At 40.1% G+C, this 12132-nt stretch overlaps 2 protein-coding genes across 3 annotated transcripts in view; one reads left to right on the forward strand and one right to left on the reverse strand.

The window, feature by feature from the left end:
* Positions 1-12132, reverse strand: part of eif3d (eukaryotic translation initiation factor 3, subunit D) — a 145550-nt gene that overhangs the window by 90726 nt on the left and 42692 nt on the right. The gene's annotated exons all lie outside the window — the stretch shown is intronic.
* LOC142371492 (cytohesin-4-like) lies at positions 1329-11394 on the forward strand. Of its 2 annotated transcripts, none has more exons than XM_075454167.1 (13): positions 1329-1396; positions 2042-2124; positions 2379-2446; positions 2986-3052; positions 5710-5828; positions 6488-6568; positions 6699-6811; positions 7074-7222; positions 8879-8990; positions 9079-9155; positions 9242-9313; positions 9465-9613; positions 10113-11394. In XM_075454167.1, the coding sequence occupies exons 1-13, from the start codon at positions 1357-1359 to the stop codon at positions 10195-10197; spliced, it is 1215 nt and encodes a 404-aa protein (XP_075310282.1). In that variant the 5' UTR covers positions 1329-1356; the 3' UTR covers positions 10198-11394. The 2 variants fall into 2 exon arrangements, with proteins under 2 accessions (XP_075310282.1, XP_075310283.1); XM_075454168.1 differs by having other exon boundaries at positions 2382-2446.

Here is a 12132-nt window from a genome sequence, read left to right on the forward strand (position 1 = left end):
AACCGAGCACTAAATTAGCTGGCCTCACTTCCTCTGATCTGATTTAATTTAAAACAACACAGCCGACATTTGTTTTCGTAAATTAGCTTCTTTTTAAAAGATAAAACAGCTTTCATAGCCGATAAGAGAACTGCGGACTTGGAGCAGAGAGATGCTGACAAGGCTGGCAGAGTCACAGAGCAATTATGTAGACTAACAGACTAATTATATAGGCAAAATCAGAATATGACTGCACAATAGGCTGAATCACACCCACAAACACAGCCTGGCTGTTTCACTCGTACAAATATGCAATAAATGGACAAATTAACACAGCATAATGACAACAACAATCTCTGTGTGCCTTTAGAAAAGTGAAGCCCCACTAGGTGGGGCCTCATATTCAGAAATCCAATCTGACAACACTAGGCAACCTGTTTCATTCACCAAACCAGCTGAGGTAATCTTCATCAAAAGGATTTAAAAAAAGGAAAAGGAAAAAGGAAAAGTTATAAGCCGATTTTACTGATAATAACTAAGAGGTGGATTCTTTAAAATGATGCTCTCTTCACAGGTACAAAAAGCTTTGATTAGACCTTTATTCATGACCAGAATTATTTTTTATCAACTAGTGCTGGTGACATGCTCAAAATAACACGAACTAGCTACCATATACTGGCTCAGTTCCTTTTATACATGTTCACAAGTTCACACAGACCTGCTGCTGCCCTCTATTATTGCTGCAGAGGCATTTACATGCACATACACAGCAAAATTAAGTTTCATTATAACAGTAATCTCAGCTGTAATTGGGACATATTTTCTTGCAACTGTCAAGCTCTCTAGATCCTGTATTTTGAACTCTTATAACTGTGAGATCTTTTCTTGCCACCTCTTGAACCACGGGCTTTTTAGGAGTATTATTCAGTCGTATGATCACAATCAACATGTTACGACCAAGTTCCCACATCTGATGGTACGATTACAGCTAGAACTTAATTAAAAATGTTCCATTGCTTTAATAACAGTTGTAGCACTGATATTGGCAATAACAGATCTATTTAACTGGACTTGAACTGAATTAATTACTTGTTGTGATCTGGATCTATTCTGTATCAATAAACTGAATTGAATATTATACTAGTTGTGGCAATGTTTCAATGTTTCAGTTGTGGAAGACTATAAATAAGATTTTAGGACATTTTGCCTTTTTTTTTTAACATCATCAGAAGTGTTGAAAGCAGTGCTGAGCTGTTGGGTGAACTTAGTGTGTCAAATGTCACTTTCGTGTGTCAGAATGGCAGCGCCGGCCCTTTTTCACTCTGACACTCAGTTTGTTTCCTGTGCAGCCGTCAGTCGCTCTGCACCATCAACAACATGGCCGTGCGAAGGAAAGACAGCTTCCTCTGGGGGAGAGGTATGCGAATGAATCCTTCACTCTTCTTTTTTACATTGTTAAGAACAAAAAGTAGAAAACAAAGGCGATAATTCAAGGCGATCCAGAGAATCTTGTGATACTGTTTGAGCGATTTTGTCTGGAGCTCATTTAAACTGCTGCTGCTGACTTCTGCTGATGTGGTTGTACTTTGTTGGGACTTTGATTGCGTTGGTTTTCTGTAGAAATGTAATGAAATGTGTGATTACAATTCTGTTATTCACCTTTGCACAATTTGAGACATGTCATTCATGGTGTTATATATGAAGATGTGTTTACTGAACATTGAAACTGAGCTTCGTATGCTCTATGATATCTTCCTGGACAAAATCCTCCCCAAATGAGGGCGAAATGTGCTTTAATAGCTTGAACGATGCTTTAAATCAACCCGACTTATCAAAAAGAAGAAGAGACAGAGTTATTTTTAGCTTCATTCATTGACCACTTTTCTCTAACCAGTGAACGATGAAGCTGTGATGAAAACTGATCTGTGAGTTCGAGAGTGGGTGTGAGGGAGCTTGTCAAGACACTCCACAGTGCCATACATGCCCTAATCAGTATGAAGTGTTACGTCAGCACCCTGAATTATTACTGCCCTACATGCTGAGTCTTTATTTTACCCCACAGCTCCACTGAAACTCCCCAAATCTGAGAGGCAGCAGGGGGACAACTTCAAGACACACCAGTTTGAGCCACGAGATGACATTCAGGTACTGTGGTGAAGCTATCCTGCCAAGGTCTTTCAGCAAAATACCTCGTTATTCTCCTGCATTCACCCACTGCTGCAACAGCACGCAAAAGGCCTTTTATTCCCAAACTTTTGATTGCAATATAAAGGATTTGAAGGTTATTTTCTAACAGTCGTGGAAAAATTGGCTCTGAGTCACCGACTCTGCAGTTAGCTGTGATGTAACAGCGACGATGGTCCTTCACTAATATCATCTGTCTCCACCTCCTCTCATAGAAGCTGAGGCTGGAGATCAGTCGCGTCACGCCTGATATCCACAACCCTGAACTGAGGCAGAAGAGTATGTGAGTATGGGCACATTTTTCGGGCGGCTCCTCTGTGATTCAGCACAATTTCTTCCTTCTATTTCACTGACACTTTGATGCCGTTCAGCCTCCCACACCAAACATAATGCTCAGTTTGACAAAGTTACGCACATTTGTTCAGATTTTTCTTGAAATTAGTCAGAAGTTAAATAGGCTCCATTAGACGATGCCTCTGCATCGTCATCATCATTAGTTTAAGTACCACGATCCAAAAGCTGTCAAATCCAATCATCAAGGTACATTTCCAGTATAATTATCACTTTAAACTTCAGTAATTATCTTTATCATGTGAACAAAATGAATAACTAACCGTCTGTACAGTTATATACATGAATAGTTAATACTGGTTAACAAGGATCAAGCCCACAGTGCAAATATGTCCAAATATATCTAAAATGTATCTAATACAGTAATATAGCTTAGCTAAAGTAAGGTTGCACACAAATATCAAGAGCAAACACAGAGGAGGCTATTCTTATGACGATTATTCCTGAATTTGCGTCTTTCTTTTGTTGCAGAAAGAATTCTGTGAGGAACAGAAGATTCCTACGTGGGAAAAAGAAATTTAACATGGACCCAAATTTGGTGAGCTTGTGTTGCATTTTTATGTGCACCCACCGTGAGGGTACATAAACGCTGACCTCACATTTAGAAAGACAACTTTTTCATTTCTTAAACACCAGCTTGTGTCAGTCTGGGAGTCTGAGAGAGATGCAAAACTTCTGTTTTTGCATCAGTGCCCCGATGCCCCAGCAACAGCGATGTTCACAGAAGATGCTCTGACACCATCCTGGAGTGTTTGTTAACAAAAAGACTTAAAAGTCCTTTTAAAAAGGCCTCAGAGAGGATGGGGGAAGTGGCAGGGCTTAGAATCTCGACACCTTGGTTCACTGTTTGCGTTTAACTTTTATTAGTTTATAAGAAACGGCCTAAAGTGAACATGGGTGAGACACTGAACCAATATTGCCCCTAATTTTGTGGCCCATTGAAACCAGAGATCAGATCAGTGACTTTCCAGCTGATGGATGATTAACTCTTCCTCCTGACATCTGTTTACTATTGGTTTCATTGGGTTTTTGGTATCAAAACTACTTGCTTTGCTCCAAAAAAAAGTTGGGACACCATATAAAATATGAATCAAAACAGAACGCAACGATTGCAAATCTCATGAATCAATATTTTATTTACAGTAGAAGATTTCTAATGTTTTCCATTTCATGAAAAAGCACATGCTTATGTTGAATTTGATGAGCCGCTCATGAGATGTGTTGCTGCAAAGGAATCCAAGATGAGATAACATTCCTCATGAAATAGTAAAAATATCTCACTTTCAACATTCGATATGATTCTATGTTCTCTTGTGAATATTAGTTGATGAGAAATGCAAATCATTCAAAAAGTGTTCCAACTTTTTTGGATTTGGGGATAAACACATTTTCACATTGCTAAACTACTGCTGAACTGAAAAATGACACTGAAATCTTCCATCTACATTGATTTGTGACACCAATGTGCTCCTAATAGAATGACTGTGCTTGATTCTGGATGGTTTGATTCTACATTGACAATATTTACATTTGAACACTTGTTCAAATCTAACCTAGACAGCCCTGTAGAAAGCTTGTTCACGCCATTAAACACACAGGAATCTCCTTTGATATGCCCCAACAGGTAGAGATATATGACGTCTCAGTTCTAAATGATCTTATAGGTCCTTTTGTCCATTCTTTGAAATATGAGCAATTCCAAGGTGTAAAATTACACCTCAGCAACGATTGTAATGATCAAGTCACTTATGGACAAGCAACAAGTTCTCACAGACTAAAAGACTTGAGTTTGACTTTAGTCTAAGGACCATGGTACAAAAGCTGAATTTTCCTGTCTTCCTTTAAATTCATTCCCTCTTTTCTTTCAGTCTCCCTCCCTGTTTCCTTAGGTGTGATCACCTCTTGGTTAGGTTTAGGCAACACAGTTTCCTGGCTAGGTTTAGGCACCAAAAGTGCTCGGTTATGTTTAGGAATAAAAACTACCCGATTATGACTTGGGCTTGAACACAAAGATATAACATGTCATCTATGAACAAACTCTGATGATGTGTGAACAGGAGATTTCACTTGCACTTGGTCACACATCCACCAGAGGTCATATCCTGAAATATTTGTATAGGTCATTCAGCAAACCCTGTTTTTTTAGGGGTCAAAGTTAGCAAACAGAGTCCTGAATGGCTGGATGGATGGATCAACAAATCATTTGTCAGAGTGAAGATACTTTAACCATAACCAATTTTTTATAATTTAAGCAAACCTCATCTTTTTTTGTGCATTTACCGATATACAACAGTTATTTGTCATTTTATCCATGTCATATAAAGCAGACTCCAACGGATAATACCAGAAGGGAAGAAGAGAAGCTTCCTTACAGTATTATTTAATCATTTAGATTGAAGGACTTGATCTGTATACAGCTTACATGAAAACAGCTTGGATTTGAGCTCATTTGGATCTGACGGTCAGTAGCTAAGCTAAACACACAGCAGAAATAGAATAGAATAGAAAAAATACTTTATCCATCCCCCAATGGGGGGAATTCAAATTAGTCAAGTAGCTAAAAAAAAAAAGATAAATATTTACAATGATTGTATGATGTAGATTAGAGAGAAGTTTATGATGAAGCTCAGAAATGCAAGATGTGCACGCACAGGAACACATGCAGAGGATGAGCGAGAGCAAGAAAAACCACATCCTGTTCGCTGAAGTGGTGCAGAGGCGTCACTTCACCACAGAGACCTCGTTTTTTTTTTTTTTCGAACCTTCCTCTCTGCGTCCTCGGTTGAGACAGAGTCCCTCGGTCTGTGACCGCTCTGCATTGAGGCCCGAGAACATGTGGGCGGATGTGAAGATACGAGACTTCTCTGAGTTAAGGGTCTTTTAGTGGAATTGATTTGAGGAACTGCTTCGCAGTTGCTCTTACAGATTAAGAGTTATATTTTGAAGAAGGGCCTTTGAGAGCAAGCGGTGTTAGAATTCAAAATGACCTGAATTCTTCACATCTTCTGTGCTGCTGAAAGATGATACCAGTGACTCAAAAGGAGAAGAACCTTTATGTATGATAAGAGAATGCAACGCTGATATGACCCAAGTTGTGGCCAATTTTTAACATGAAGGACAAAATGTCTCCTCGAAGTAGAAAAAACACAGATAAAACAGATAAAAGTCTGACTTCCCTCTCTTCTTCCTCTGCAGGGTATCCATTACCTGGTTGAAAACGGCCTTCTTGAGTGGGAAGCAGAGCCGGTGGCAGAGTTTCTATACAAGGAGGAGGGGCTAAATAAGACCGCTATTGGCAATTTCTTGGGAGAAAGGTACAGTATGTGGGATTAACTGAGGTGGGATCAGACAGCAGAGAGGGATGGGGCGGAAACTGTGGCTGTATTTGACTGAAAATTGAAAACACAACACTAGAAGCTAGTTAGGTTAGCATAGCACAGAAGAAAGAAAGAGAAATGGTGAGCTCTGCCCTGTTCTGCCGAGAACAAAATGAGACTGTAAGCAAAATGTAAATATCAACAAACTACACACTTATCCACTTAAATGTATACATAAAGTAAAGTGAAAAGAGGTAAAAATATGTGAAGTAGTAAACAATTATCCTTTGCCCTCAATCTTCACCTTATTGAAATTTTAAATTGAGTTCAGTTAAGATCGTCAAGATGAAGTTGGACGCAAAGAGTTATTTGTAATAATGTGTTTTTTTATATATTGGTGGGGAAGGCAAAGGAACGGGTAGCATTCCAGTGAAAGCATTTTGCAATAACTGAATACACTTTTTAAGATTTCTGCTTCAGTTTGTTCAAAATGACACAAAAATATAACATTGTATTGAAACTTTCATTCGCTGAAGGCTTTCTGTATTGAACTTAATACTGTAAATCTTAAGTTGGGATGCACTGACTGTCTGATTTTGTGGCAGTTTATCTATTATTCTTGTATCTTATGGCCCATATTCCTAACTGTCCCACAGGGAGGAAATGCATCTGGAGGTACTGAAAGCGTTCGTGGACCTGCATGAGTTCTCCGACCTGAATCTGGTGCAGGCACTGAGGTCAGTCAAAGACAACATGAATCCTTCAGGCACCTTTACTCTTGTTTATCTGGGGATACGGAAATCTTCTTCCTCCCTAACAGCAATGTGCTCTTCATGGTTTTTATTTTACATCTCTGCTTTCTGGCAGGCAGTTTCTGTGGAGCTTTCGCCTCCCAGGAGAAGCTCAGAAGATTGACAGGATGATGGAGGCGTTTGCAACACGCTACTGTGACTGTAACCCAGGGGTCTTCCAATCCACAGGTAAGAGGCGGTTTCAGTCTCTCATGCAGGCCAATTAAATAGCAATCCTGCATCTTTGATTACACAACTCTGTACAAGACACATTACCGGTTGCTGAAAGCCACGGAAATGCCTCATTTCTCCTTCTGGTTGTTCAGTTTTTCCCTGCTGCAGCGTTCACACAAACATATTATTCTTAATTGATGTAGCTACACAGCTGAGGCAGGGATAATGATGCTCAGCTGAAAGTAAAAGAAGACTAAGCTGTGGTTTTCTGTAACAGACACCTGCTACATCCTGTCTTTTGCCATCATCATGCTCAACACAAGCCTCCATAACCCCAACGTGAAAGAGAAACCCAGTCTGCAGCTGTTTGTCTCCATGAACAGAGGCATCAACAACGGCGAGGACCTGCCCACCGAGCTGCTCACGGTCAGCTGGTTTTCATTTTTAAGGCTGAAGCAAGCCAAACATCTTGTTCAGTTTGCATCTTAAGGTGACTAAAAACAAGCCAACAGTGACAGCATTAGACATTACTTCAATACTTATGTGTCTTTTGTAATCCTGGGGTTTAAAAAAAGTTATGAAAAAATGTTATTGATATTAAACGCATCCTCAATTTGTAGTTTTTTTTAAGACCTTTTAAATACATTCAAACTAGTACCTCGAACAAAAAAGGAGGTTGATTGTTAGAAGTTTCATTTTCTTGTATGAGTGCATCATAAATAAATCTAAAGACGTCAAAGCAGTTTCCAAAGATCTGGAAACCCTGGGTTTCAAAATTAGAAATGTTATCCAGAGGTGTCACAGTCTTAAACAATGATGATGCCTCCAGGATGTGGTGCTCAGTGAAGGCTGGTGATACAGAGGATGGTGCTGTGGTCTGAAGCACTGCTGTGTGTGGTTCAGCCTGTACCACCACACACTGAAATGGGCAAGGAAAGGAGGGAGGGATAGATGGAGGAGGGATAGATGGAGGAGGGAAAGGGAGGGTGGAGTTAAGAGAACAACACAAACAGGTGCTGAATGCGTTTATCGGGTATACGGTAATCTAGGCGTGACGCTGCCCCTAAACGCAAGTTAACAACGTGATTCAATTAAGTTCAGTTCAGTTTATTTCTAAAGCGCAAAATAACAACAAATCTCAAGGTACTTCAACACAATTAAAGCCAATTATAATCCACTTCCTTGTAATCTCAATAAAATCCATCCATCCATCCATTTTCTATTTTCTATACCCGCTTAATCCGTCAGTCGGGTCGCGGGGGGGGTCGATAATATCCCAGCGGTCATCGGGCGAGAGGCGGGGTACACGCTGGACACTCACACTCACTCCTAGGGACAATTTAGAGACGCCAATAAACCTAACATGCTTGTTTTTGAACAGTGGGAGGAAGCCTGAGTACCCAGAGAGAAGGCAATGGTGCTAACCACCACACCACTGTGCAGCCCCAATATAATCCAACAAAATCTAATTGATTCAAATCCAAATTAGTCCAATTAATTAAATATCAATTAAAAAAAAAAAAGGACACCAACAGGTTGCATCGTGACTTCTTTTTGATTAAAGCCTCCATCCTGAGCGTGCTCGACGTGACCCTGGAAACAGCCACCGGTCTCGACTGGCTGAGGGCTGAGAGGACAGGAAAGAGGGAACAACTAGCACCATAACACCAGGCCAGGGACACCTGCTGAGACAGAGAAACTAAAGTTAATGACACATTAATGCCTGATGTACATGGAGAGTAAAAGAGAGCAGAGTGAGGAGCGGTGCATCATGGGAGGTCCACCAGCAGTCTGGGCCTATAGCAGCGTAACTATGGGATGTTTCAGGATCACCTGAGCCACCCCTAACAGTAAGCTTCATCAAAAAGGAAAGTTTAAAGCCTGGTCTTAAAAGTAGAGGGTGTCTGCTTCCTGAACCCAAACTGGCAGCTGGTTCCACAGAGAGGGGCCTGATAACTGAAGGCTCTGCCACCGTGACAGAGGGAACCTTTACTGACGCCGTCTGTTATGGTCTCATTTTATTTTTTTTTCAAACTGTTGAAGATGAACCAGACTTTGCTTTTGCTCTCAAATGTATTCCAGAAATTGTACGCCAGCATCCGCAGCGAGCCATTCAAAATCCCAGAAGATGACGGGAACGACCTCACGCTGACGTTTTTCAACCCAGACCGAGAGGGCTGGCTCCTAAAAATGGGTGAGCCGAGGATGTTAACACTGAGCTGACTGTGGGTTATCAGTGTTTCTCTGTACTCGTTTCAAAGTTCTCCTCATCCTTGTTGAAGGTGGTCGGATTAAAACCTGGAAGAGGAGGTGGTTCATTCTCACAGATAGCTGCCTGTACTACTTTGAATATACCACGGTAAGTCTCCTTCTCTGTGCGGCTCCATGACAAAGGGAACAGCCAACATCCTCAGGCTGTTTCTAACGTCTGTTTGTTTCTTACAGGATAAAGATCCAATCGGGATTATTCCTTTGGAGAACCTCTGTATCAGAAAGCTACAAGACTCAAACAAACAGGTAGAGTCCATTCATTCATGACTTTAATGAATCATACAACAGCTGCTATATTGACAGCACAAGTGGTCAAAATATTGAGTCAGAAGTCTATCAGAGGGCTAATAAAATGAACAGGAACATCCACTCTGTGTGTCTGCTTTTGTTTGAACAGTACTGTCTGGAGTTATATAACCCCAAAGGACAAAAGATTAAAGCCTGCAAGACGGAGAACAAAGGCAGAGTGGTGCAGGGTAAACACCAGTCATATAAGCTCAGCGCAGCCACCGCAGAGGAGCGGGACGACTGGATCGACGCAATCAGGTGAGAGCTGCTGGTGCGGTGGGGAGCACAGGGGAGGCCACGTCATCTGGGCCCTTTGTAATCTCCAATTGAACTCTGCAGCTTGATTATACAGCTTATGTACAGCACTGAACAATGGCTTCCTGTAGTCTGTGAACTGGGTGCCTGGCAACCATTCAGAGCTGAGATACGGTCTGAAATGTGAACGATAACTAGTCGTTATGACTCCTGTGTGTTAATGAAGCTTCACGGTGCTAACAGGCTGCTGGAGATTCTGATCAAACGATTAGAAGCTAATATTTAGTTAAGGGAAGGACAAATCCCTTCAACGTGTTCTGGTTTCTAATGAAATCAAACAATTTGAAGACCTTGGGTGCCAGCAAAATATGAGAAATTCTTCACTTTTAAAAATTGAACAATACTTTTTGTTCCAGGGCCAACACCAGGGTACAAAACACAAAGAAGAAAAAAAACATGCTATTCTTGAAGGCTTCAAACTGAATCTTAATTGTTTTCTCAGGGCGAGCATCACCAAGGACCCTTTCTATGACCTGGTGTCTCTACGCAAGAGGAAGGTCACGAGCAACGTTTCCCCGAAGGATTGAAACAGCTGATGTCAGCGGATCCTGGATGAGCTAATAGAAACCGCTCAGATAACAAAAAGTTGATCACATGAATGTACAAACTGGGAAGTGATCCTTGCTCTGTAAAAAGCTCTTCGCATTACTTCTTCGACTTGCAATCACTACTGCTCAGGACTTCAGGAGCTGGCGATTCCTGCTGACAAACATCTGCTGCAGGGGTGGGAAGATGAAGGTTACAGGTTGTTGGTTTGTAAGGATCTTGAGGGATTTATTGAGCTGGCAAAACAGACGGAGAGCCGGGATGACTTTAAAACTCCCTGGGAAGTGACCGAAGTGATAGATCATGCTGATTAGTCATGCTGAATTATCACAAATAGAAGAAAAATTATGTAAAAAAAAAGTTAAACCCTGGAAATGCCACAAGATGAAAATGGGACGCAAAACAACCACAAAAATAAGCAAACAACAATCATAAAGAGAAGGAAAAAGGAACTACAAAGGCACAAAAATAAAAACTGCAATAAAACCATAAAGAGATGCTAAATTATTAGGATAAAACAACCACAAATAGGCAACAAATAGAAGCAAAATGACTAAATAAACCCAAAAATACCACGAAGAGATGCAAAATTACCGAAGAGACAAAAAAAAAGCAAAATGAACAGTGAGAAGCAGACACAACCACAAAGATGCAAAAAAATGGACATGAAAAATGCAAAACAGCTAAAAGGAGACATGAAATGTCAACAAACGAACAAATTGTCCAGAAAGAAACACAAAATAACCATAAATACAAGTTAAAAAAGACAGAATGAGAACAGAAACAAAACAATAACAGAAACTCAGAAAAAGAGTCAAAATAACCTAAAAAAAAAAATATCAGTCACTGGCTCACCGTCTGCATATGGCTGCAGTCCATTTGTTGCTAATATTTAAAAACTGAATATTTAAAGTTGTTTGTTGGAACCCACAGTGTAACAATGACAACTGGAATCTAACTGATTTTATCAGAAAGAAATATGTAGCATTTATTCAGTTTCTTTCCTGCTTGTAGATGCTGTTACAGAATGGTTTTTATTACTGATAAAAAGGTGTAAAGAGTTTTAAAAGCCTAAAAAAAAAAAAAAAAAAAAAAAAATCAAATATTTTGTCCGTTTTAACTTATGAATCTTGGAACTGTACAGTATATTTTATTTGTTTGTGTTTGTCTATTTGTGAATAATTTAATGACTTTAACAACTTGTACAATAAACTACTTTTTCTTCTTTGCTGAGAGTTCGTGCTGCTGTTTCTCCAGCAGATGGCGCTACATTACTGCAGGTTGTTGACCAAGGAGCTCAGGTTCAAATCTTCATTTGTATTGTGACCGTGACGTCTTTTTTTTTTTTTTTTTTTTTTTTTTTTTTTTTTAAGTGACATTATTACTGGAACGATGATGTGAAGTTAGAAGCTGTGAGAAAGCCTTGCCTCGTACTTTTCAGTAGTGTAATCATCAGATTAACTCGGTATCTCGTGTCTTGAGGCTTTTCCTGCAGTTTCTGTATTTGTGAAGCTGTGATAGTGAGTTGTGGTTTCCTGGGGGCACACAGTCGCAACACTTTACCATTTCACACTGGTGCACTTGAAGAAACAAACCCCTTCAGATCTCTTTTTGGGTAGAACCAGACAGATTTGACCTGTCCCCTCTGAGTTTAGATGGTAGCAGCATTTTTGGTGGGAGGCTTTTAAACTGAAGTGTTTTGGATTCATCAAATCATTTTTTTAATTTTTTTTTTTTAGAGGCATTACAGGATTCCTAAGTAAGAAATGAATTGCAAAGCAACTTTCCCGTTTACAGAGAAGATATGTGAGAGTTGAATTCTCTCCCTCATGTGATTTCCATGCTCTGAATCTGCTTGTAAATGATGATTCCTGAACGATACAAAAACCGATCTTTCAACCCCGTAAACCATCATG

The sequence above is a fragment of the Odontesthes bonariensis genome, chromosome 21, assembly GCF_027942865.1.
Source record: "Odontesthes bonariensis isolate fOdoBon6 chromosome 21, fOdoBon6.hap1, whole genome shotgun sequence".
Classification (NCBI taxonomy): Eukaryota; Metazoa; Chordata; class Actinopteri; order Atheriniformes; family Atherinopsidae; genus Odontesthes; species Odontesthes bonariensis.

Excerpts from the sequence above, each read along its gene's own strand:
- LOC142371492 (XM_075454167.1), top strand. The coding sequence starts at position 1,357 with ATGGCCGTGCGAAGGAAAGACAGCTTCCTCTGGGGGAGAG. Across the intron at positions 9,314-9,464 it reads TACAAGACTCAAACAAACAG|TACTGTCTGGAGTTATATAA; the intron begins GTAGAGTCCATT and ends TTGTTTGAACAG. Across the intron at positions 9,614-10,112 it reads GACTGGATCGACGCAATCAG|GGCGAGCATCACCAAGGACC; the intron begins GTGAGAGCTGCT and ends TTGTTTTCTCAG.